We start from the raw sequence: 25,655 nt of genomic DNA, 5'->3' as shown, positions 1-25,655 counted from the left end.
GGCGGGTAGCTGGCGTCGGCCCATGCACCATCCATGGAAGGGTTCGGAAGCTGACACTTCACATGAAAACAGGAGCCACAACACGGTTAGCTACTATGCTCAACAAGAATTACCGGGGAGGAGCCAACTACTCTCCCAACTAGACATGCAGAGTATTATTGGCTGAGGGGTTTGTTTGCCAAAAGCACTAAGTAACCTATTCTTCAAGTTTAGATCCGGTTATAGATTTACTTACCAGTCTAGGTTGTGCAACTATTCTAAGCATACATCGAGCCAATCAAGTGTGTAGATAGAAACAACAACATTGCCATCATTAGATTCCTTATTTACTTAGGGGGACATAGCGATCAAGTAATCTCAAACTGTGAGAGGCAGATGAATAGATTCGAGTTCTTTAACCATGCATGGTGAACCTAGCCCCACGACATCCGCGCACCCGGAGGTCGCATCCTGTGTCGGCCTTCCCCATCAATCCCCTAACCCGTGTCGGGCCCATTTCCTTTGGTGCAAGGTTCCACAGACCCGGTTTCGGCCGTTCTGTGACCACATTTTGCCACCACGCGCGACAACCAGCAGGGGAAACTCCGTTCCCAGAACAATCAGGCGTCCGCTCACGTTTCGGTTCACTCAAGGAGACGGTCTCTCTCCCCTTCTTGCTCGATAGGCGGTGACGGTGGCGCGGAGGCCCATGGCGATTATCGGGCATAGCGGGCTGGCAGGTGGCTGGTGCTCGCACCATTCTTTGCCGGCTTAGCGCGGCGTCGAAGACGGCTGGGGGGCGCGATGGCGGTGTACTCGCAGCCATCTGTAGCAGCAGCGGAAATGCTCCGTCCGGTTTGGGTGCGCGCGTGATTTCCCTCTAGTGCTTCATGATGTTCTTGTATTCATACCACCCTAGCTTCGATCTGGACCCTCGACAACTTAGGCTTGCTGTAATTTTAAGATGTTGATAGTGTCTGTTTGGGCTGATAATAGCTATATCAAAGGATCAGACCTTCCCCCTTCGGATTCTGTTTATTTAGTCAGTTGTTGATCGGGTTGTTGATGCTTTGGAATAAACTTTTTCCTTATTTCGCCATTTGATATGGGTGCTATGACCCTTATAGCTTCAAATGGTACCGGTCTCTCCACGAGAAGTGAAATGTTATTCCAATCTATCCATCAAGTACTAGTGCTGGCTTATTTCACAGTTTCTGAGTATGCGTCTTTGTTCAGAAAATCTTAATTGTAGGTGCATACCTGACAGCTCCCTGACCTTGTCCACCGTGCCGTTGGCGGACTTGTAGGTGATCCGGGAGTTGTAGGCGGCGGCGTCGGGGGCGATTCCGTGGTCCTGCACCATAGCGCGCCACAGCTCCTCGGCACGGTGCGGGAGGCCGACGGAGGAGAGGGAGGAGAGCGCGGCGACGGTGTGGGAGGGGAGCAGCGGCGCGAGGGCCGCGTCGATATCGGCGAGGCGACCCGCGCGGGCGAGCCGGCGAAGCTGGGCGATAGGTACTGGAAGCTCGGTTTTCTCAGCGGCCGCGGCGGCGGTGGAGAGGAGCCGGCGGCCGGCGGCGGAGAAGGTGGCGGCGGCCATGGCTGCGGAAGTGCGGAACTGGAGAGAATCGATCGCTCCGTAGGGTTTAGAGGACTTCTCTGCTAGTGACCAGGCTTCTTTTCCGGGTTGGGCCCTTAGGGAGAAAACGAATTTGGAGAGGTAGGCCCAAAGGCTTCTTTTGCAGGTTGGGCCCTTTGGGAGAAAACGAATTTGGAGAGGTAGGCCCAAATTTCTGCTGGACCTGCATTTACCGTAATTGCTTGGAACAACAGTACTGTAGCAAATCAGTCTGTCATACACTCACAAGTCACAAGGTCGTTTAACTAGTGGCTAAGATAGTAACTTGGTAAGGTTCACATCATACATGTTGATAAGTGGTGTTTTTCTTTAGCTAGAGCAGTAAACTTTATTTCTGTACCTGTCTTATGGTGGCACTAGATACAGTAAGTTCCGGTTTTATTCATGTTTTTCATTTGGAAACCGTATCAATAAGTCTGTCGCAAAATATGCAGTAAAGTAACAAGGTAAAACATGCTCTATGCCTACTGGAGATTCTGTCGGTAATCCAGGCTCGGTTTAGAGGTTTTGATGAATGCAAATTGTTATCTCTCTACAACTCTCCTTGTTCTTGGTTCTCTCAAAGTACCGTCTGCTAGAGTATCTTTTCACATGTCACTAAACTAAAGTTTAATACTACATTTTACATTGACTACCCAAGTAGCTTGTATTGCTTAACACCTCTTCTCCCATATTGCAGGGTGAAGTGGACTGCTCGTTTTATACGAAGACAGGCAGGTACCTTCTTCTCCAACAGGATCACTAATTCAGCATCTTAGTTGCCTTTGACTCTTCCGAATAAAAGTTTGGAGGGATCTGACTGTTTTTCCTGCTGTGCTTTTACAGCTGCAAATATGGTTCTATTTGTCGCTTCAACCATCCTTATCGGCCAGGTTCATTTTTTTCATAACTAATCATTTGCTCAAGTTAAGCTATGGGTCATTTTGTTCTGTTTTTGTTGTGTTACTGTCGGGAGGGTAGAGAAAAACCATGAGGAGCTCACTCTAATCAATGTCATAACTTAGCCTGCAATGTATTGGCTTGATCCTGTTGAACAGAAGCCTTGCCATGTACAGATCATGCTGAAAGCAAAGCTTGCACTGACATTAAGTTAGAGGTTCTAGAAAGTCTTAATAGTATAGACAAGACAGAACCGGAACTTCTGATATTATATGTTCTGTTGTGAGGTTATGATAAAAACACATGAAGTTATGCTAGGAACACTTCAAAATTTTGCTTAAGTGTCTGTTACTCATTAGCTTAGGTTTTGTGGACACTGACAGTCTCTTACGGTTATGGCCATTTTCATGTAGAGAACCTACCTTCCATGCGCCCCTTTTTATCCCGGTTTAAAGTTGATCCGGGACAAAAAGTTCACCAACCAGGACTAAAGCTCGATCACTGGTCGGGGGCTCACCAACCGGGACCTTTTATCCCGGTTGCAAAGGCTAGTGGAAAAAAACAGCCCTGAGAGGCCTTTTATCCCGGTTTATCCAGGTTAACTGGGATAAAAGGGGATCTTTAATCCCGGTTGGTGTTTCAAACCCAGATAAAAGGGTCCCCACGGGGTGGCTGAAAGAGGACTAAATGCCTCGAACCCTTTTATCCCAGTTTGTAATACCAACCGGGATAAAAGGGTCATCCACGAGTTAATACAAAAGGATTGCATCTCCTATATAGTCAGATGTGCTGTGTAGGTGGGATGGCAAGGAAGCTACGCGCGAGGCTGGAGGTCGTGGGTTCGAATCCCACGCACCGCGCACGCACATATTTCGCATGAAAAATCGCGTGGAAGCTACGCGCGAGGCTGGAGGTCGTGGGTTCGAATCCCACGCACCGCACACGCGCATATTTCACGTGAAAAAAATGTGTGACTTGTGACTTGCGGCGTGCGTGTGTGGGGGCCTCCCGGGTATACCTCGGGATTTCTTTTTTTTTTTGCCGCGCCTGGCGTGGCGACCCTTTTTATCCTAGTTGGTAATACCAACTGGGATAAAAGGGGGTCTTTAGTCCCGATTGAGTGACCCGAGATAAACGACCCCTCTTTTATCTCGATTAGTTTATCCCGGATGGATTTTTAGAAGATTTGCTCCTTACTAACCGGGACTAAAGGTGAGTTTTCTACCAGTGTCTAGCTGCTTTTGATTGCCATGATAAAACATCTTGACCTTATACCATAAAAAATTTTAGACAGTGATTACAAGATAATTTTTCATTCCATTTTCAATGTTTAAACTGGTACCTATCAACTTCAATGTCACAGCAGCATTAGTGCTTCAATTGCATGGCATCCACTTTTGATGCAACTTTTTACACATCTGGAATCGTTGTTATACCCTTTTTTTTTTTCTGATATTGTTTTGCGCCATGCACAGTTGTGGATATAGCATTGATGGCTCCACTGGTTCAAATTACTCTTCCTACTCCAGCACCCATTATCTCGGCGCCGATGTTAAACCCAGATGCAAATATTCTGCAAAGCTTTGATTTTCATGTGACTCGTGCCGGTAAGTGGAGGCTAAGAATCTAGAAATGGCAAAGTGGTGCTGTATGTTCCATACAGGACTACTGTATAGCCTATAAGAATCTAAAATAACCTGCAGACTAAGATATGCTTTCTGTTAACACCAAGATTTGGAAATATGCTCTGAAAGAAAGGAATTGGCCGATGATGCAAAAAAAATGACGAAATCTCCTGAATAAGGCTATTTGCAAGCTGGCCGCAGAAATCAGGAACGTGTGCATGAAGAAAGAGAAAGCAAGAAAGCTAGAAGATTAAAAAAAGGAAATCAACGCACACATGTACACGGCAAGAGTTCCAATTTGTTTGGCATCCAGGGGAAGCGCATGTACGGGAGGTTGTTTTATAGAATAAAATATTCTCGAGATAGAGTTGGTTAGAGATAAGCTTGATTAGAGATAGAGTTTTGATTAGAAAAGATTGTGTACGTGACTTGCCTTGTATGTGATTAGTCTTGCTGTGTAATGTCAAAGTCCACTGCACCCTATAAATATAAATAAATATAAAGGGTCGTGGCTCATTGTAAATCATCGCACGATCAATATAACATATTTACCTTTACGCATCTAACTTTCGGCTTCACGCCATTGCCCTAGGAGTAGAAGTAACGTAGCTTCTCGACGAGTTCCTTCTAGCAGGCTGGATTGTATCGACCTCGATCTCCGGCAAGCTGCAAGTTCCCATCATCAAGTGTATCAGACTTCAACTTCCGAGTGCATTGCTGTCGTTGGGTCTGGTTTCACTACCAGTTATCGAGTATCTTGGATCTTTGACTTACGGCGCATCACTTCTGTCTCAATCTACGGTATTCACCAGTTATCCTACCTTGGTTAAGTTTGCATCGGCTGATATTTATCTGTTCTATCATCTTGTTGTCTAGTTTGCTTTAATTAGCTCTAGATCGTATCATTGAAGACGATAGATCTCTTAATAGCCTGTTGCATTTTAATCTTGGTTACCCCTCGAGTGCTGTTGGAATTGAGTTCTATTGTGATTAGATTCATCAGCTGGCGAGATTTAGATTGGCGTCCTATTGAGTGTTTCTAGGCTGCAACTACTGGGCACATCGCTGTGGTTTCACCTAGAAATACTGGCAGTAATGTTAGTTTGAATCTCATTGGCTTGTGGCTCTAGCTACGGTGGAGCAAGAGCTCAACGGCGCTCTGTCTCCTATCGGCTTTCTAACCGATGGTTATCGCCAATTGTGTTGAATCGACTGGATAGCCGATGAACCACGCTCATCAAGATACTGGAATCAGCTTAATAGCCAATATATTTATTCACCATGCTTTATTTTGCTACGTCATCATCACCGTTGGTGCCAGGATCATATTGGCCTGATCGTCCAGTTGCCTCGAACTCCAAAAAGATCATCTACACCTTGTCAGTTGAATGGTCAAACTGACTGGCACACCTGCGCACACCACGCGCGCCGATTTACAGGACCTGCACGGGAGTGAAGCAAATATCCCAGGCCTTTCGTGTGTTAGTACGTGAAGGTCACCGTCCGATTTTTTGGGTCAACACACTTTTGGGGTCAACACTTTCTTTTTGTAAAACACTAATTGAACCTGTGCCAATATATCCTCAGAGGCCTGGAGAGACTGTTTGTGATGTATGTGGCATGACCATCTCCTTAAATGTCCAATTCAGTTCATCTATGTGTTTGATTTATTGTGCTTATTTGAGCTTTTTGTCCTTTTCTCATTTTGGTGTATTGCAGTTTTACATGAAGACAGGATTTTGCAAGTATTCTCATAAATGCAAGTTTCACCATCCTATGAACCGCTCTGAACCTGGTGCCAACGGAAATTGGGATCCTGAGCAGCCTGTGACACTTACTCTTGCTGGCCTTCCAAGGAGAGAGGTAACGTTGCTAGACTATATTATAGCATCAATTGTTGTGACTGATAGAAATCTAGGATCTCTAGGTGTAAACCTAGCGAGTAATCAACTTCATTTTTTAGGTTAAAATGTATATCTTAGTCTAAACAGGAACAACCGAGAGGGAGAGAGAGAGGAGAGAGAGAGTAGGGGCACCACCATCGGGTTTGGAGGATGAGCTCGTCATGGTGGTGACGGTGGTGTTGACAGCGAGGGTGGCGGCAGCGCGGCGAGGTGGCAGCGGTGCTTCCCGCCGCCTCAGCGCTATGGTGATCGGGTCTAGGGTTCTACCGGTGGGTCTGGTGGGCACAACAAACCTTGGCATACATGCTCCCGCCCCCACCTTCTCTTCATAGCACTACGCGATAGGGACCCACAACCATGAGTTGGTTGTGCACCCCCGATTAGGACGTGGGATCAGGGTCCGACTCCGTCATTGGACCGAGTCAGTGGAGATCAACACTAATATTCTCCCCCTTGATCTCACCTTATACTTTAGCTTAGTCTTAAATTTGGAATACTTAACTTAGCACCCATTTCATTACAAATCAGTGTATAGAGCATGCCTCGTCATAATAGTCGGTTACGTACTATCAGATTCAACAGTTACAACACACCTTTCTATTTTGAAACAGATTCTTATTCTGGACCCTTAGTATCCAGGGATCATAGGCTTTCCCGTAAACCCATGTCAGCTAAGTGTTCTTTGAACACATTGGGCGGTAAGCCTTTCGTGAGTGGATCCACGAGCATTTTCTTTATTCTTAGATGCTGTAGACTAATAGTATGATCCTGGATTTTCTCTTTCACAATATAAAACTTGATGTCAATATGTTTGGTAGCACCACTTGACTTGTTGTTGTGAGTATAAAATACTGTTGGCTCATTATCGCAGTACATCTTGAGTGGCCTTTGAATGCTATCTACCACTTTCAACCTGGTACAAATTTCTTAAGCCATTTTGCCTGTCCCGTGGCCTCATAACACGCTACAAACTCGGCATACATAGTGGACGATGCAGTGACGGTTTGCTTGGAGCTTTTCCACGATATGGCTCCACCTACAAGAGAGAATACATAATCTGATGTGGACTTTCTATCATCTACATCTCCCGCAAAATCTGAATATGAGTACCTTCTATTTCTAGGGAATCAATTCTTCTGTACGTTAACATGAGGCCTTTCGTGCCTTGCATATAACACAAGGCCTTCTTTACCATTTTCTAGTGATCTATTTCTGGATTATCCTGATATCTGCCAAGTATCCCGGTCACAAAAGCTAAGTCAAGGCGTGTACATACTTGAGCATACATTAAGCTTCCGACAGTTGAAGCATATGGAACCGCTTTCATTTGATAGATCTCATATTGGTTTCTGGGACCTAAAATTTCCCAAATCTATCGCCCTTGACTATGGGAGTAGACGTAGGTTTACTCGCATGCATACTATACTTCTTTAGAATCTTTTCCAAGTATACCTTTTGTAATAATTCTAAAACCCTCTTTCTTCTATCTCGGTAAATTTCAATTTCTAAAACTGAATGCTTGCGGTACTCGTGAAGCTTGATGAGATCGGAGAAGCTGAAGCTCTGTTGAAAGAGTGGGAGTCTAGCGGAAATGCATTCGACTTCCACGTTCCAAATGTCCTGCTCACTGGGTACCGCCAGAAGGACCTGCTGGACAAGGCTGAGAGGCTGCTGGACGACTTCTTGAAGAAAGGTAATGTTGTGAAAGCTTATGAGCTGCGAAGAATGCCCTCCGTGTATACGTCCCAAATAGTGGCTGGGTCCCTAGTTGTTCAATGATTGAGATGATACTCAAGTATCTTGGAGATGAAGGAGAGCTCAAGGATGTCGAAACTTTTGTTGATCTGCTGAAAGTTGCTGTGCCACTGAACTCGGGTAGGGCCGAGGAGGCCTTGTCAAGGGCTCGTGCAAGGGAAGAAAAGAAGATTGAATTGACAAATGCATGAGGCTGTCGTTGCCTGAGCTCTTGATTATCAACGCGATGGAGCTTTTGCTGCTGCCAGCTCCGGTCCAGTTCCTACGCGGCGCGCGCACCACTGTCTTGGCGTACTGCGCACGCACACGCCAGTACGGCACCATCTCCGACTGCCGGAGCCAAGGCCAAGCGCGGCGAAGAAGACAACGTCAAGCATCGCCAGGGCCAGGCGCAGTGAAGAAGGTGACGCCGAGCAGCTCCAGGGGCGGGCGTGGCGAGGAAGGCGGCGTCGAGGATCTCCAGAGCCGGCGGCCCCGTCTACCTCGCCGCCATCCTCGAGTACCTTGACGCTGAGGTTCGTGCAACATCTATTCTCCTCCCTGATTGCACTTCGCTCTTACTATTTGTGCCTTGATCTGGTTGTAGCATGTTGTCTGATTTGAATGTCTAACAACAATGGAGACTTCATTTGAATGTCTAACAACTCCATGTGTTAGAGAGAGAGCTATGCTAGTAGCATGTTGTTCCATTTGAATTTCTAATCAACCAAACAATATTTGGAATCTAATTCTAAGAATTAGTTTCTTGTACATCCAAATAAGAAAATTGAAATGAATTTGATTCTATGTAATTTAATTCCTATTGAATCCAATTGCTAGAATGAGATTCAATTCCGATGAAACAAACACACCGTAGGTATATGCACTTTGAAAACAGCAAAAGCAAAATGTCTCCATTGAGAATACACTTAGTGATACCACTAAAGCTAATTAATTTTATGGACCATCTTCAAGGATTTCTTTAATTACTTTTATTTAGGTTTCATGTGTATATAGGACGACGAAGAGTCATGGAAGAGCTATCAACAAATGATTAAGTTGTCTTATTTTGATCTCGTTGAGAAACTAGCGGAAAATATATAACAGATAGCCGTGTTATTGTGTACATGCTAAAAGATAGTTGATTTGGCAAAGTTTGAGTGGACTTTAGTGGCGAGAAGAGAAGTTTTTTATTCTTGAATGCGTCCCTTAGGGCTTACAGGATGCCTAGCACGATCTCACCTTGGTTATTGAGCTGGACCGCATGCAGGTTGGGATGTGATCAGTCGCAAGTCCCTCTGCAGTACGGTAGAGAGAAGAGGCTCGTCGGCAGGAGAAGAGGTTCCTTTTAACTTTAAGCTTCTACCTTTGAGTCACTATCATGCCGAGCCTCCTTGCATTTGAGCTCACATGGCATTAACTCAAAAGCAGAGGGATCAATCGTTCCGTCAGCACAATACAATTGAGGACAAACTGGAGGCTCATTGCGTTCTTGTCCATCTGGTATTTGTAGTGCCTAGTCAGAGTTGAATTATCGTGCTAAGGTTACATTTATGCCGATGTATTCATAGAGCCATGTTTGAGACATCAGCAAGTGCTGCATTACTAGAATTGTGACATCCGCGGAAGGAATAACATGAAACGTTCAACAATTTAATCTGGGGCATGGCATGGGTTGGAAGCTTTTGATTTGGTTATTGTCACGATTAATAGATGGATGAATTGAAATGATCATGCATGTCTACAAATGCAAACTGATGGTGTCTTCTATTTTCCTCAAGAAATCGTAGTTGATCTTGGTACAAACTTTGCATCGAAGTGCCCGAGTGGAGTAGGCATTTTGACTATTGATGTGGTCGGGGTAAGTGCCACGTTAGACTGGAGATAAAATGGAATGACGTAGGCCCAAACTGGCACTGAATGTCGTGCCGATCGTCCTTGATCGACATTCAAGCAGGATCGCCCTTGTGTAGCACGCGTATAGTGTTGCGTCATACACTCGCATGCGCTACTCTGCTCACAGCCGGCGTACTTCTCTCATCTACTACGGTCTAGCTGGCACACGTACGCAGATGACGCATTGACGTGGCGGCGTCGTGAGCTCGATCGGTGCGGGCGGCGATGGATCCAAAGCCCGTGACGCCGCACGCCTGTTGCTACGAGCCAGCTCCGGTCCAGGCCCCCATGCGGCGCGCGCGCACCACTGTCTTGGCGTACCGCGCACGCACACGCACACGCACACGCCAGTACGGCACCATCTCCGACTCCAGTTCTGTTTTGCACGACAAGGGATCGATGCCGTGCGCGAGCGCCGCAGTTTGGTTAATTTTGTCCCACACCGGGCGACCTCGAGCGTCAGGAGCACCTCAAATGGCGTGCCGCTGCGCCGAGAGGTCGCCGGGCCTCGTCTCGGTGGCCCACGTCATTCCAAGCGGAGGCAAAGGTGATGGCTCGGCGGGGGCATTGCACCATGTACCGGAACCGACACCCACCCTGCAGGTCCAAACATTGTGACGGTCAAGGAGAAGCGGAGCTGGTGTGACGGTGACGACCGTAAATCCGGCAACCGTGAGGACCAAGATCGTAAATCCGTATGATCCTACACTAAGTGGGATGGCTCGCTCCGTATCCGTGCTGCGCACTCTAAAGAACCACCACCTTTTGTTCACCGTTGCAAAATCATTGTTTTGTAATTTTAACATTCTTTTATACTTACAATTATACATTTTTTTTAACACAAATATTTTGGTTTCTGGTTTGTATTCTTGGAAAAGAAGTAACCATTGATCTAAGGTGCATCGGCTATTGCTTCTACTATGTTCAGCTTTTGATCTTCCCTTATATTTACAAAGCAATAATATACTTCGGATCCAGGTACTACTGCAGGAATCGTTCTTTCCTTTCTCGAAAACATTCAAAATATAGCAAATTAATGTCTAATATTTGAAACTGGGATACTTTTAAAGCTAATTTGACATATTTAAAGAGAGAAAATTCCCTATATGGCACTAGATAAAAATCTGGTTCCCTATATGACACTATAAAGTTTTGCCTCCCTTATTTAACATCGGGATTTATTTTTCATTCCTTTCTTGATACTTATGTTCCTTATTTGACATCAGGATGTATTTTTAATTCCTTTCTTAGCACTTCTATTAGTTTGGCTGGTAAGTCCCACCTAAAAAGACATTTTTCCCCTCATCTTATCTAATGATATATGGTGAGCTTCATGCGGCTGCATTACGTCCAGAAGTCCTTGTGACATATGGTGAAATATATAGAACGTGATACAATGAAATTGAATAATTTGTTGTGAATTATCCTAAAGATCATATAAAAGCTGGACATTATGTTTGCGAATTCCGACAGCTTTAGCTAGATAATTATTCAATAAAAAAATTATAGATTAACGATCCTCCCATTCTAGAATAAAACACAAACATTACAGGATTGATGTCCTCTATAGAAAAAAAAATCCTACAGCCTATCGTTTATGTGGATGAGAACCTGGTGTCGGGCGCATCATGAGTTCATGACATGGTTGTGCTCTCGGCCTGCTGCTTTCACCCTACTCGCCATCGAGGCATCACCAGCCCCTCGCCAGCGTGAATATATAGCATGGTGCACTCAGGCAGCTTGCAAAGGAATCGGACAGGGATGAGAGTATAAATTTCAGGGGTATTTTGGTACATGTTTATAGTAAATTTGATGGAAGTTCCTAACAGATCTAGTGGAAGTGTTAAGAAAGGAACGAACGATAAATCCCGGTGTCAAATAAGGAACAGAAGTGTCAAGAAAGGAATGGAAAATAAATCCCAGTGTCAAATAAGGGAGGCAAAAATTTCTAGTGTCATATAGGAAATCAGATTTTTATCCGGTGCCATATAAGGAATTTTCTCACAAAGAGATATAGATATTCAGGACTATAATATGAGGACTACATGCATACCGAAATGGTAGATACTTTGACACCGGAGGAAGTAGCTAGTAATGCTAGGCCTCCACCAATAGTCGAGATAGGTCTACTCTAAGGTAATGCATGCCATCTAAGAGCACCAGACTAAAATTAGTTTCTCCAATAGATTATCTCTAAGGTTGTCTCTCATTACGTTTTCTAGAAAAAGTTGTTTCTTATTATTTTTACTTAATGGGTGTATAAGAGACAATTAGGTTGTCTCTTATAACATATATGAATATACGATGACGTGTACATGGTAAAAGCTAGCTTAGTTGGCACTATTGGTGGAGACCTTGGTAGCAAGTTTACAGTGTGAGCTCGCCTTTGCCGTGGCTCCGGAATGCAGCCACATTGGCAGAGGATGGCCTTTTGGGTAAAATTAGCATAGAGGAGTGAAGTTCACACCCCGTTTGTGCTGCCATGGCGGCAACCATATTTTAGATTCACCGGTGGGGGCACCTTCAAACCGTCAATTGGTCAGATTTTTTTGATGGAATCTATCACCAAAATTAGAGTCCTTAAGTTGGCACGGGTGCTCGTATTTTCATAGATTAATTCTAGGAATTGAAGGTGTCATTTTTTTAGTGGTATGTAACATACGTATCAAGAGTGAGGCTCCTTCGTCAATCTCAAGATCCGTCATTCCAGTCTCTTGAAGATTCTAGTAGGGTTGATTCTATACATGTATTTAGATCCTGTTTGGATTGGGGTAGATTTCCAGAATCCAGAAGATGGAATCTGGAGCGCCTCCAAACGGGGCAGCTGCTGGCCAAGATTTAAGAAGCTGAAATTCTGGATTCAGAGAATCCCAGAAGTTGCACAAGGGTTGCTTCCACCATATTCTGCACACGTAAATTACCATTTTGCCCATCATCCTTCTAGTAATTACCCAATTCTCCCATATTGAAGCAAGGACATAAAAGGCATCTATCCAACAAGCAATCATAAAATCAGCTTCTAAAACTTAGGGATCCAAACAACACTATTCAGATTTTGCTTAGAATTCAGATTTTGGAAATCCATCAAAATCTAGCCTTATATGGGTGAGTGTTATCTTGACAAAAAAAAAGGTGGAGGGCGGTGAGACGGGGGCAAGTGCTCGAGAAAGGAAAGAACTGGAATGAAGATGAATTATGAATAATGTGTGCTCGATTGGAGGAAGACAGAAGCAAGACTACTCGTATGGTGATCAACCATTGATATCGTCAGTTGTATGAAAATAAAAATAAAGAATAAAATTATCCATAAACAAAATGGATGGTTTAAAAATGTTTAAAGCTCGCTCGTAGTCAACTTGACCTCGGCCTGAACCTGTCTTCTTTTCTGGAACGCAGAGCACGAGTAAAGCAGTGGCGATTGTGGTTCAAGTGTTATTGAAACTGATGCACTTGCATCCACCGGGGATTGAACAAGTTGCATTGCCAATTTGGCACCCAAGAGAAACAGCAGCATGCGTGTTGCATGATGATTTGATGAAGCCATATCATCAACTTGAGTGTCGGCTGATACAACCTACAGTTTTTCTGAAGAATCGAGTGTTGGAGTACGTGCTGGCCACTTGCATGCCCCAAGGGCCTGGATAGTCTCCGGCCGGCGGGTGGTACCGGCAGCTAGCGGCGTCCATTCCGTACGTGCATGCCAAGGGGGAAAGCTACCATGGCGGGTGGTACGGCTAGCAGCGTCCATTCCGTACAGCTGCCAGCTGGTCGTCCTCGCTCGGCAAAACGGCAGCTCTAGGACGAGGGCGCTCGCCTCGCAGGGGAACCCGTAACAGCTCTGCGCGTGCGACCACGCTTCCCTGATCCCTTCCACACGTTCGGACGACCACGCGAGACGGCAGCTGTCACGACAACCTCTTCACGTACACATCCCACTACTCCTCCCCTTGACAACCCTTGACAATGCAATGGCGTTTTAGTCCCGTACCGGATGCATTCGGGGGACGAGAGCAGGTTAATTAGGTGCCGCTCCGGGCATGCTTCGCCAGGCAATGTGGCGGTGCCCAATCATCCCTAGCTTTGATTTGGGGGGCAAAGGGTGCTGGTCAGGCTGGGGGTAGAGCATCATGGACTAGATCCGACGTCTTCGGCTCATTGCAGGGCACGCCGGTGTGACCGTCTCGATCGTAAATCCGACGTCGCTGTACGCGGAAGGTGGCTCGCTCCGTCCCGTGCTCGTTCTCAACCCAACCACCACCTTTTGCTAGTTGCTGCCAGGGCGCCGCGCGCAACATCTTCGCCAAATAGTTCACACAAGCTAATAGTACCATGCTACAAAGTCATGAATTCTTTGCTAGTTGCTGGACCATATTCTTTCTGTTCACTAAACAAATACTTCACAGAAGCTCTAGTGCCGTGCTACGAAGTGATTTGAACACGAACTAGAGAAATTCTAAATTTCTAGCTGTTTCAAGGAAGGACACAGTGCCAGTTTGGGCCTACGTCATTCCATTTTGTCTCCAGTCTAACGTGGCACTTACCCCCGACCACATCAATAGTCAAAATGCCTACTCCACTCGGGCACTTCGATGCAAAGTTTCTACCAAGATCAACTACGATTTCTTGAGGAAAATAGAAGACACCATCTTTTTGCATTGGTAGACATGCATGATCATTTCAATTCATCCATCTATTAACCGTGACAATAACCAAATCAAAAGCTTCCAACCCATGCCATGCCCCAGATTAAATTGTTGAACGTTTCAGGTTATTCCTTCCGCGGATGTCACAATTCTAGTAATGCAGCACTTGCTGATGTCTCAAACATGGCTCTATGAATACATCGGCATAAATGTAACCTTAGCACAATAATTCAACTCTGACTAGGCACTACAAATACTAGAGAGACAATAACGCAATGAGCCTCCAGTTTGTCCTCAAGAGTATTGTGCTGACGGAACGATTGATCCCTCTGCTTTTGAGTTAATGCCATGTGAGCTCAAATGCAAGGAGGCTCGCATGATAGTGACTCAAAGGTAGAAGCTTAAAGTTAAAAGGAACCTCTTCTCCTGCTGACGAGCCTCTTCTCTCCACCGTACTGCAGAGGGACTTGCGACTGATCACATCCCAACCTGCATGCGGTCCAGCTCAATAACCAAGGTGAGATCGTGCTAGGCATCCTGTAAGCCCTAAGGGACGCATTCCAAGAACAAAAAACTTCTCTTCTCGCCACTAAAGTCCACTCAAACTTTGCCAAATCAACTATCTTTTAGCATGTACACAATAACACGGCTATCTGTTATATATTTTCCGCTAGTTTCTCAACGAGATCAAAATAAGACAACTTAATCATTTGTTGATAGCTCTTCCATGACTCTTCGTCGTCTTATATACACATGAAACCTAAATAAAAGTAATTAAATAAATCCTTGAAGATGGTCCATAAAATTAATTAGCTTTAGTGGTATCACTAAGTCTATTCTCAATGGAGACATTTTGCTTTTGATGTTTTCAAAGTGCATATACCTAAGGCGTGTTTGTTTCGTCGGAATTGAATCTCATTCTAGCAATTGGATTCAATAGGAATTAAATTACATAGAATCAGATTCATTTCAATTTTCTTATTTGGATGTACAAAGAAACTAATTCTTAGAATTAGATTCCAAATATTGTTTGGTTGATTAGAAATTCAAATGGAACAACATGCTACTAGCATAGCTCTCTCTCTAACACATGGAGTTGTTAGACATTCAAATGAAGTCTCCATTGTTGTTAGACATTCAAATCAGACAACATGCTACAACCAGATCAAGGCACAAATAGTAAGAGCGAAGTGCAATCAGGGAGAAGAATAGATGTTGCACGAACCTCAGCGTCAAGGTACTCGAGGACGGCGGCGAGGTAGACGGGGCCGCCGGCTATGGAGATCCTTGACGCCGCCTTCCTCGCCACGCCCGCCCCTGGAGCTCCTCGGCGTCACCTTCTTCACTGCTCCTGGCCCTGGTGATGCTTGACGTTGTCTTCTTCGCCGCGCTTGGCCTTGGCTCCGGCAGCAGGAAGAGAACGGCTCGGCACTAGGAAACCCTAGCTGCCATGCCGTAGGGAGGATTCCGTAGCATGAAGAGGAAGAGGGGGCGGCGGAGGAAGGGGCACTAGGAAGTGGAGGAGGGGGCCGTGGCGCAACGCTCGGGGAGTCGATGGGAGAAAGAGTTGGGGGGTGGCGGTACACAGGAGAGGCGATCGGGGTCGAGGGAGAAATGATTTCCTATTTTGAGGGTCAGAATGTGTCGCAGGCTAATGATTTGGACGCTGGAAACTTGAGGAAAGACCGTTTCCAATTCTGGTGGAGCCAAACAAGCCGACTCTAAAAACTAATTCCAATTCCGCATGATTCCAATGAAACAAACAGGCCCAAAGAGGTTTTGGTGGATGAATGAAACAGGACCCCCAATGCATAATTTCAGTTTTGTGATTTTCATATATGCTAGTGATAGCATTTAACTTTTGCATTGTGTTATGAAACGATTTGATCACAATGAGTTTCCTTTTTCTATTTTCAAGGCATACGATGGATTTTTTTTCCTCACATAGGGGTTTTACGTTTGCAAACATTTTGTACAAAAGATTACTTCTTTGTCTGTTCCAGCCTCTAGTGCATTCACCTTTTCCTTTGGATGGTTGAACTTGCATCTGGATTTAAATCTACATGTATTAGACTTCACAAGATACTGCAAAGTCAAGATCAATATTATGAATATCAAATCAAACAGATTCTAAACAAGAATATGAATTGCTTACAGGACAATCAGGTTCCCCTGGTCGCTCAGGATAAGAATCTTCAACATTTGGGACCTGCAAAAGTAATCCAGGAAAAAAATCATTCAGAGGATTACAAGACAGAAGGCACAATTACATAAAATTATGGTGATTATTCCAGAAGGCACCAAATAAATATGGAAAGGGAAACCAAGTAATAGTCAAGGAAATTTCAAAAAGTGACTCCAGAAACAGCATTCCCATGAAAGTGCGACTGTTTTATAGCTACTAGGCATGCCCCCACATAAATAGTTGCTTTTGTCAATGTTTATCAGCACTTCAGCTGATTAAGTATTAGTTAAACATTGTCTAATGGGAGTGACAGCAAGAATTGTAGTAGTGAGAGCAAGGCACGGGCACGCAGTTTTGTAGTGCAGATGCAAATGCACAAGGAGTCACTTGTCCAGCATGATGAAGCTAGAATAAATGCATAGACTGGAACCAGGTCATGTTGAACCAAAAGTGACAAAAAGACAATGGATGGCACGTAATGATTTTGAGTCAATGTTCTGCAGCACGATGGTGAGGAATAAAGCCGAGGCATGCAATTCAGAAGGAAATAAAGCAGCAACATGGAGTTGGAGGAATACACATGGTAGGAGTAGTGTACCATGGTTCTTACAGCAATAAGGTGACGCATGGTGACCCAACCCTCTATACCTAAGGTGCTTAGGCAAGGAGATTCCATACATGATGGTACACATGCTCACTTGTCAAGAGAAAAGAAAATTAATATAGAAAATAGAGGGAAGATTGGGCTTTCCTAAACTAGTCCAGCCCACCACCCTTTCTAAGAATCCTAACTCATGCACCTATTCTGAGAAAGAGATAATCCAAGCCTTGCGATCCACCCATCCCAATTGGGCAAATTGCTAGCAGCAACGATGCTATAGTGCATCGCCAGCAGCAATCGAACACAGAGAGAGGGAGCTGTAACAAATCTGCCATGCCTATAACAACTCCTGCCGCTGTCCCCGTCCAGATCAAGCATCGCCACTGCCCAATCCAAATCGACGACCACTGAAGCCGGCAGGGACAGGGGAAACATAGGTCGATTGGCCCTGCTGAGTAAAGATTTCCTGGCCGGTCTTTCGCTCTTCTCCTTCCCTCCCACCCCTGCCCACTCTCACTGTTTCTGGCAAGTTTTTTTTTTCTAGAACACCCAGGAGAGCAGCATATCTCCGTATTAAAGAAAGAGAGCAATGGACAGATTATATGTACCCCTCCGCAAGGAAGAGTACATACACACGCACACAATCACACACAGGCACACCACACACTCAAGTGAGGAATTTCGGAATATGATACAAACTATATTAATCTTTTTATTCATGAATTAAACAGAGACGTCTCTTTTTGTCGAAGAGAATAGAGGGACAAAAGTTATTTTTTTCCTTTTTAAAAATAGAACATTGTAAATCAAAATATGGACAAGCCTAAAAATCCACGCGGGCTCTCTCAACCATTGAGAGGCTACCCTGCCAGGTGCAGCTAGATGATCTAGCTTGTTTTATAAAAAAATATCTTGAAAATCCTCGTGAGCTCTCTCGACCATGATTGAATGGCTACCCTGCAAAGTGCAGCTAGATGATCTAGTTTGTTTTATAAAAAAAAAAATGTGTTGTTGCAATGCATCTGTTTAACACTTCAATGCAGAAATAGAGGCCAGCTACCTGTGTAACCTTCTATTCATGTGGCCATACCTAATTCCCAACTAACAGTAATGCAAGCATGGTTTTGCAAATAACATGGATAAAGCCATGAAGTTTTTTTTTTCTCAAACGATAGAGCCGTAAAGATACGCACCACAAAAAAAAACATACCAGAATTAACATTTGAAATAATAAAATATAAGATAGTCACCTCTTTCCAGTTTGGAACCCCACCCTCTGGAACCCATTGTGGATGGTCAAATTTGCAGGCCTCTCCATACTTACAGGTTCTGGTCCTCATATAGAAGGCACAGTCCTTTTCCCCTGGTCGTTGTGGATATATAGGAAGGCTACTTTCAAGCCTAGGGCGTTTAGCCATAGTATTTGGTGAATATAAAGCCTCATTCTGGGCAACAGTACTATGACTTCCCATAAAAGATTGATGATAGAGAGCTATAGTAGATATACAAAAGAACTTTATAAGCCATCTGTATTAGGCAACCATATACTGAAAATAATCACAAAGTACTTACATGAATGAAAGCATAGCTATCCAATGTAAAAGTAATACTAGTATAAGGAAAAATCCTAGATCTAATGCTATGTCTGAGAACCTCTTGGTATCACTCACTTTAGAAGTACTCCAACAGTGTAACTTGTTATGTTTCGTTACAGTAGAATAGCAATAATCAAGTACGTTTATAGCTGGTAGCTAACCTCAAAATTGGCCTGGATTTATTCAATAGAAAAAATGTGATAGCGTTTTCACATTCAAAATCACACGCCCAAAGGTCTTAACTACATTCAAAATCACACGACCAAAGGTCTAAACTCCCAGTATTCTGTTTTCTGGTACAGTTACTACCTAGCATTACCAAGGCTCTTCCCTGTTCAAATGTTCTAAGCTTATTCCATACACAAAGGTCTCAGATAGTCAGATGTTTGAAAAGGACAAAACTAAAACAAAGTTCAATGCAAACAAAACCGATCTCAGCCTACTTGGAAACTCCTTTAGAAGCTTCGCGACTCAAGCACCTTCAGAGAACTAGGCTGGTGATCCTCTCAGGGGCGGATCCAGGGCCCGGGCTGCCCGGGCTGCAGCCCGGGGCGAGATCATGGAGTCCCTTTAACCTATGTGCTGTTTAGCCTAACAAAATAAGGTTTAGGAGACAAAATTAGACTATTTTAGGTGTGATTCAACAGCTCAGCCCGGGGCGCAGCCCCGTTCTGGATCCGCCCCTGGATCCTCTTGTCCTTAATTGCTCAGATCATTCGCAAAGGACCCTTTAGAACCATGAAACTACAATCTACACAACATTTACATAAATACTTTCAAATAAATACTTTCAAACAACCCAACACCTGAGAGGCTATAAGGCTATGAGACAGGCAGTATATATAAGTCGAAGGCAATGGCACTGCTGATACTAAATTGTGCAGTTACTGCCGTTCTCTATTCTCTGCTGTGTTTCAATGTAAGTTTCACGTACCCTCACAATTCCACGAAGCATAATAAACTGTTGGTAATTACTTTATATATATAGTAGAGCAGTACGAGCTACATTAACACTAACAACACCTGACCGATAATTCATAGGATCCATAACTTATATACAGCCTACCAACATATGCTCCAAATGCCACTGCCAATGGTCAATGGATCATCGTACATTCGTACTACAGTAGTAAGTTTCAGATTAACAAAGCAGCCATACGTCCATACACCACGGTAACCACGACCAGGAAACAAATCGCCCACGCCCCTCCCGTACATCGGCCAGCATTGTCCGATGAGCACACTGGGAAACGCCTTACACCAACCGAAACAGGGGAGATGGCAGCTCTCACCTTCCGCGGATCGCTTCGCACCGAAGCGCGAATTGAAAGCACCAACGTGCGAGTCGAAAGCACCAATGTGCGAGTCGAAGGCGCCAATGTGCGAGTCGAAAGCGCCAACGTGCGAGTCGAAGGCGCCCACGCCAGAGTCGAAAGCGCCGACGTGCGGAGTCGAAGGCACCGACGCCAGAGTCGAAAGCGCCGACGTGCGAATCGAAGGCGCTGACGTCGGCGGAGGAGGGGTAGGGCGGGGGGGTGCCGGTGTAACGGGCCGCGATGAGGTCGACCTCAAGGTCCGAGTACCGCGGCGGCGGCAGCGCGCCGTCGCCGCCCGGCAAGGCGCCGCGGGAGTACGGGTAGAAGGGGTCCGACATCACCGGCGGCTAGGGTTTCCTCTCGCGCCGCGGTGTGGGGAGGGAGGCGCCGCTCTGCCCCTGAGAGTGGAAAGCCTTTATCAGGCTCGCGCTTGCGCAGGCACGCAGACGCACTCAGCACTCACACGAAAACTGTTCTGCTCCTTTCCTTTTTCTCCTGTCACAATCACCCCAATTCGGCATTCCGGCGTCCCTCGGTAATTTACTGCGGTTTTCACCAAATAAAAAAATTTCTTAACTTTTTTTATCATATTAAATTTTGTCAATGCATTTTTTACTTCGTCTGCTCCAACTGAGTAGAATCATTTGATTAACGTTGTTTGCTTGGAGGTAAGTAGGAGAATGGAATGGGAGTTTGTTTATGCATCGGAAAATTATAACGTATATTATAATAAGCAATACAAATGCATTTACCTTTCGCTCAAAACACATTTCCCAACCAATTATCATTTGTCCAACGAAATGATGGTGGTAGTTAGACCCTCTGGACTTTCATACCCACTTTCCTCCAAACCCTCACCAAAACGCCTACTACCGTCACAAAATATTGGATTTGCTTCTTAAATTCCTAATTTTAATTCCCTTCACAAACAAATAAGATTTTGGGACTAAAAAATCAAAGTCTCACCTTAATTCTCTCTATCAACTAATATCAATGATTTCCCTCCTCTCTTTCCAAGTGGTTGCCAAATGCTCTCTAGAGATAATTGTTGAGAGAGAATCGGAGTTTTATACAAACCTAGAAATCTATTTGTTTGTTTGGTGGGACAAAGAACGAGTGGAAGTTTAAAGTGACAATTCCACTAATAACTTACTGAAGTGGTAATTGGATGGGAATCATGATTTAAGTGAAAGATCGATATCCTAAGACCATTCATCCTAACTTATATGGTATAATTTCCATTCTAAACACACGAACCAAATAGAGGATTAGAATCCTCCTTTAAACTCTCCATCTTAATTTCATCAGAAACCAAACAAGATATTTGGACTATTCCCTCAGTTGCACCTTTAATTTTTAATATGTTTTCACGTTGCTTGCCAACCACACCATTAAGATTTTAGGATTCTTGAGTTTGCGCTAATATAAAACTTCAAGAAAATTTCTCGGTCTAAGATTGACCAAGAATGGATGCAAGTACAAAGGATGATAATTGGATCCGTGGTTGTATGCACCAATGAGTTTCGCACTTATGGATATAGGTGTGGGTACAAAATTTTACCCGCGTACTGGTCAGATCGGGTATAAGAAACAAAATCAAGCTAAAGACAGGTACATTACTCAGCTGTAGGTGCCAGCGAGTATGTTGCTGATGGCATATCTATTAATGTGGAAAATATCATAAATTTGCTGCATTTAGACTTTGTGTTCCCTGAAATAGCTAAATATGGCTTCATGAGGTTTCAGTGGTTATGTCATCATCAACAACAAAAACATTTTGTCCCGAGCCTTTCAATGGTCGCAGGGATGCAAGTTGCTCATTCTATGTTGCTGAGTGCCTGTTTCTAGAAGCTGCACTAATGGCTTAACTTCGGTTCAATTTGAATTACTAAAAACACTTGAAAATAGTACTAAGCATATATGGTAACAGGGAAGGAGGTTGCACAAAGATCATCAATTAATACACTGCATGTTGCTTTTACTGTAATTTATATCATTAAGAGATGTTTTTATCTCTGATTTTCTGAAGCTTTTTGGCTGTTTTAGAGCCCAAAGAATGTGAATCTAGTAGCAAAGCTGGTCCAAGGTATGCGTCTGGAAGATGGCTTGTTGCAGCTGCAAGTGACAGTTAAAAGGGCTGCTAAAACTGTTTACCGAGTCCTCTTTAGTGAACGTTTGACTACTCAACTGCTTGTTATAAGCTCATTGTTGGTAAGGTTTTTAAACAAAGCATGTGCCATCCCCTATATTTGTTATAAACTAAGTACTTTCCTGTAACCTTTCAAACTGCAGAGGAGGCCTTTGTGGGAAAGGGACTTTACCTGAAGAGGCTGTCTTACCATGACAAGGGGAGGTGTGGTGTCATGGTGCGACCAAGGTGCAGATTGACAGTGGTGGTTAGAGAAGCTACAGCCGAGGAAGAGGCAAAGATTGCCAAACTCAGGGTGAGCAACTACAAGAAGCTAACCAGAAAGGAGCGGCAGCTTATGCCACATCGGCTCATCGAGGTTAGCCCAAGGTGGGCCCGCAAGAGGAAAGAAGAGGCTGGTGCTACGGCGTAGTGCTAGTTTCTGTAATGCAGTGTCTGCCTTCATTCACCGTTTTGCACTTGAAAACAGCTAGAATTTGCCAAAGAACGATTATGTCTCTTACATGAGATAATTCAGGGTCTGGTTTGCTTGCTGAGCCAGCCTTGTTCTATTTGTTTGTTTCATCTACATGAAACCTGTCAAGATATTGCCTTGTTACATTGACTGTAGGACAGTGTGTTTTACCAACAGTTCTCTTATACAATCAATAATTTACATATGTTGTTTTGTTTGACCGGTCTGACTCGGTCTGTTTCTTCAAGAACGGCATGAACCTCCACAGCTTTGTATATATAGTCAAGTATAATGCGCCCTATGCAATAACGCATAAGGTGAGCTCTCGTCATGAACTTACAATGTTTATGCATTATTGTAATACGGGTCACATATATAACATGGCCTTATTGAACCATAATGCAGAGTACAATAATTACGAGGAGGCAGAGTATAATGTGTCCTCCTCGTATTGCCGTTCTTGTGGCACGGCTCGAGTAATCAAGTCAATGGATGTAATAGTGGCGAGAGGAGTATGGTGGTGACGTGATTGAACTGCTTCAAATGCGTGATCCAAGTTCATGATGGGTAGTTCAGCTACAAGGTGGCAACGACGCTCTGCTCTGGCAGCGTTTCTTACTCGTCGTCGATTCCTTTAAGCTTTGGTTTCCTCTCCCTCCACATTGGCGGTGAGCTCCTCCTGCGAAACGTCGTCAGGATGACGTTCATGTCGCGGATTTCTTTCTGATTTATCTTCATCCTCACCACCTTGTAGAGTAATGATGGTGAGGAGTTCCTACTCTAGAGAATAGCTACCCGAACTTGACGTGATGACCTCTGTGAAGCCGTCTTATTCGTAGATAGGCGACAGAGGGATACCCTCCTGGTATGGGAGGGTGTCAAAGTAGGCGACAAGGTGTGACTCGTCGTCCTTGGCAAGAGCAGGTGGCTTTATGTTGGGCCAGTAGACAAATCTGCATTGTGGAGTAGATGTAATCACCAGGCTTTGTTGTGGACCTGATAAAGGAGTCTCCTCGTCTGTATCCGAGTAGTAATCGAGGTCCTCGATCTCATTCGAGTAGGATTGTGATCTGGACAGGGTAGCTTGGTAAGCAGCACCCGAGTTTTGGAGTCCGAACGAGAATCGACTTGTATTGTAGACTGATTCGCACGCTGGCTTAAGCGCCAGCTCGTGGGAACCAATCCGACTAGTGGAAGAAGTCGAGTTGTACTCGGACTCGGCCCTCGAGCAACGAAATAGGTTAAAAATTTCGTTGAATTTTTCGACGAAATCCTCCAAAGCTTGGCGATGAAGGTTGATATCGTACTGCTTCTCCTCCGGGGCGATGTGGCGGTGGAAGTTTCCAGCACCGTCCACAACGCAAACCCAAGAGCCGAAGATGAATGTCGTGCCTGCTTCGAACGCGACGGTGGGCTTGATGATGACTTGAGCCATCGAGTTCGTTAGTGGATTCTTAGCGAGATCCCCTACCTAGCGTGCTAGCTATCAGTGTTTAGACCCAGCAACCTACTGAGGGGGTACCTGAGGTAGTGTTTTATACGTGGGGCTCGCCGAGATCAGGAACTCAAAGGTGATCTCGAATACACGATTTAGATAGGTTCGAGCCGCTTATGTCGCGTAATACCCTACGTCCTGTGTGTTGGTTCAATTGTATTGATTGAACTTGTTTGGAGGGGGTCCTTGCCTCGCCTTATATTACCGGGAGCAGGGTTACAGGTCGGTTGTTTATAGGAATACTAGTCGGACTCGACTAGGGAGTCCTACTCTAATTGCTACGAGTAGTTTTCTAATCCTCGACTAGTTCTTGTCCTCCACGTAGATCACGCCGTCTTGTACCGTAGTCTTCATGTCTGACACGTCTCGGTGTACAACGCCGTATTTAGAACTGTCCAAACCTTCTGGTGGGCCCATAGATGTATGGACGACAGTGGTTTGCCTTCTCATCCAATCAAGTATGTGTTGTGTCTGGTGATTGAGCTGCAATCAAAGCACATAACATGTCTTAAGGAAGAGTTCATGTTGTGTTTCAAATAAGTTATGGTTGTTTCACACAACATTTACGCGAGATCTGAATTTCATGCAGCGGCCAGGAATAGCAAATTTATATTTTATATGTATTCTGTACTCAGCTTTCTAAATTATAGATATTGATGGTCCAAAATGTATATATTAATCTGATTTGATTGCTTATTGTACTACCTCCTGAATGATTTGTTTTTCTGGATGTTCTAGAAATAACTCAAGATATTATGTAGATGTCAATATATTAATGAGCTCTATCTTTAGAATTTTATATTAAAATACTGTGATTTCGTGGTGAATTTCTACTGTTGTCTTATTTATTTGTATTTGATTGCTGAAATGGTATGGCGCGCATCGCTGAATGTTCCAGTGGCGTTTAATTCGGCTGCTAGGCTTCGCCGCTGAAGAGTTTTTTGAGACGAGGATGAGAAATGTTTCAAAAAAAGAGACGAGGATGAGACAAACCGGCGAAGGAGCAAGCCGAGCGCCCGAGCGGTGAGCCGGCCTGAAGCGTTCCGTGTCTTTGGGCCGAGTGGAGTTGCGCTGGCCCGTGTGTGGTGGCGCGTGCAGTTTGACGGGCCTCGCTGGGTGGGAATCGTGGGATTGGGTTTTCCGGGTTTTGCACGCGCATGGATTGTGAGTGAGAGTACTGCCAGGCTCCAGCAGACCTCATGTCTGTCTTTGGCGCAGACGACCATGTTGGTCTTGCAGTCTTGCTCGCGTGTGTCGTAGCTAGGGAATACTCACTGCTAAAGTTTAGCACAAGTTTAATAATAATTAGAAGTATTAAATATATACTAATTACAAAATTAATTGCACAGACGGAATCTAATTCGCGAGACGAATCTATTAAGCCTAATTAGTCTATAATTTGACAATGTGGTGCTACAGTAACCACTTGCTAATGATGGATTAATTAGGTTTAATAGATTCGTCTCGCAAATTAGACTCCATCTACGCAATTAGTTTTATAATTAGTTCATATTTAATCCTCCTAATTAGCATCTGAACATCCGATGTGACATTACTGAAG

At 44.4% G+C, this 25,655-nt stretch overlaps 2 protein-coding genes and 1 long non-coding RNA gene across 4 annotated transcripts in view; 1 reads left to right on the top strand and 2 right to left on the bottom strand.

Moving 5' to 3' along the window:
• LOC101768656 overlaps positions 1–1,623 on the bottom strand; it is a 4,254-nt gene extending 2,631 nt beyond the window's left edge. Inside the window, exon 1 of the mRNA XM_004982649.4 lies at positions 1,240–1,623. Within this exon, the coding sequence (XP_004982706.1) occupies positions 1,240–1,579 (340 nt within the window). The 5' untranslated portion in view covers positions 1,580–1,623. The remainder of the gene's footprint in view (positions 1–1,239) is intronic.
• A 700-nt stretch (positions 1,624–2,323) lies between these two features.
• LOC101762038 lies at positions 2,324–4,061 on the top strand. Its single transcript, XR_001162995.2, has 3 exons — positions 2,324–2,335; positions 2,444–2,490; positions 3,973–4,061. It is a non-coding gene; the product is annotated as an uncharacterized LOC101762038 (long non-coding RNA).
• A 12,120-nt stretch (positions 4,062–16,181) lies between these two features.
• LOC101767977 lies at positions 16,182–20,452 on the bottom strand. 2 transcript variants are annotated; one of them, XR_002675736.1, is made up of 4 exons: positions 19,973–20,452; positions 18,336–18,577; positions 16,455–16,508; positions 16,182–16,346 (listed from the first exon to the last, which is right to left on the bottom strand). XR_002675736.1 is itself a non-coding variant. In XM_004982647.3 (3 exons), the coding sequence occupies exons 1-3, from the start codon at positions 20,332–20,334 to the stop codon at positions 16,253–16,255; spliced, it is 510 nt and encodes a 169-aa protein (XP_004982704.1). In that variant the 5' UTR covers positions 20,335–20,452; the 3' UTR covers positions 16,182–16,252. The 2 variants fall into 2 exon arrangements, 1 of the variants encoding a protein (XP_004982704.1); XM_004982647.3 differs by lacking the exon at positions 18,336–18,577.
• Positions 20,453–25,655: the final 5,203 nt, after the last annotated feature.

The sequence above is a fragment of the Setaria italica genome, chromosome IX (genome assembly GCF_000263155.2).
Source record: "Setaria italica strain Yugu1 chromosome IX, Setaria_italica_v2.0, whole genome shotgun sequence".
Taxonomy (NCBI): domain Eukaryota; kingdom Viridiplantae; phylum Streptophyta; class Magnoliopsida; order Poales; family Poaceae; genus Setaria; species Setaria italica.
The sequence above is the reverse complement of the archived record's forward strand: the minus strand, read 5'-3'. Positions and strand labels throughout refer to the sequence as shown.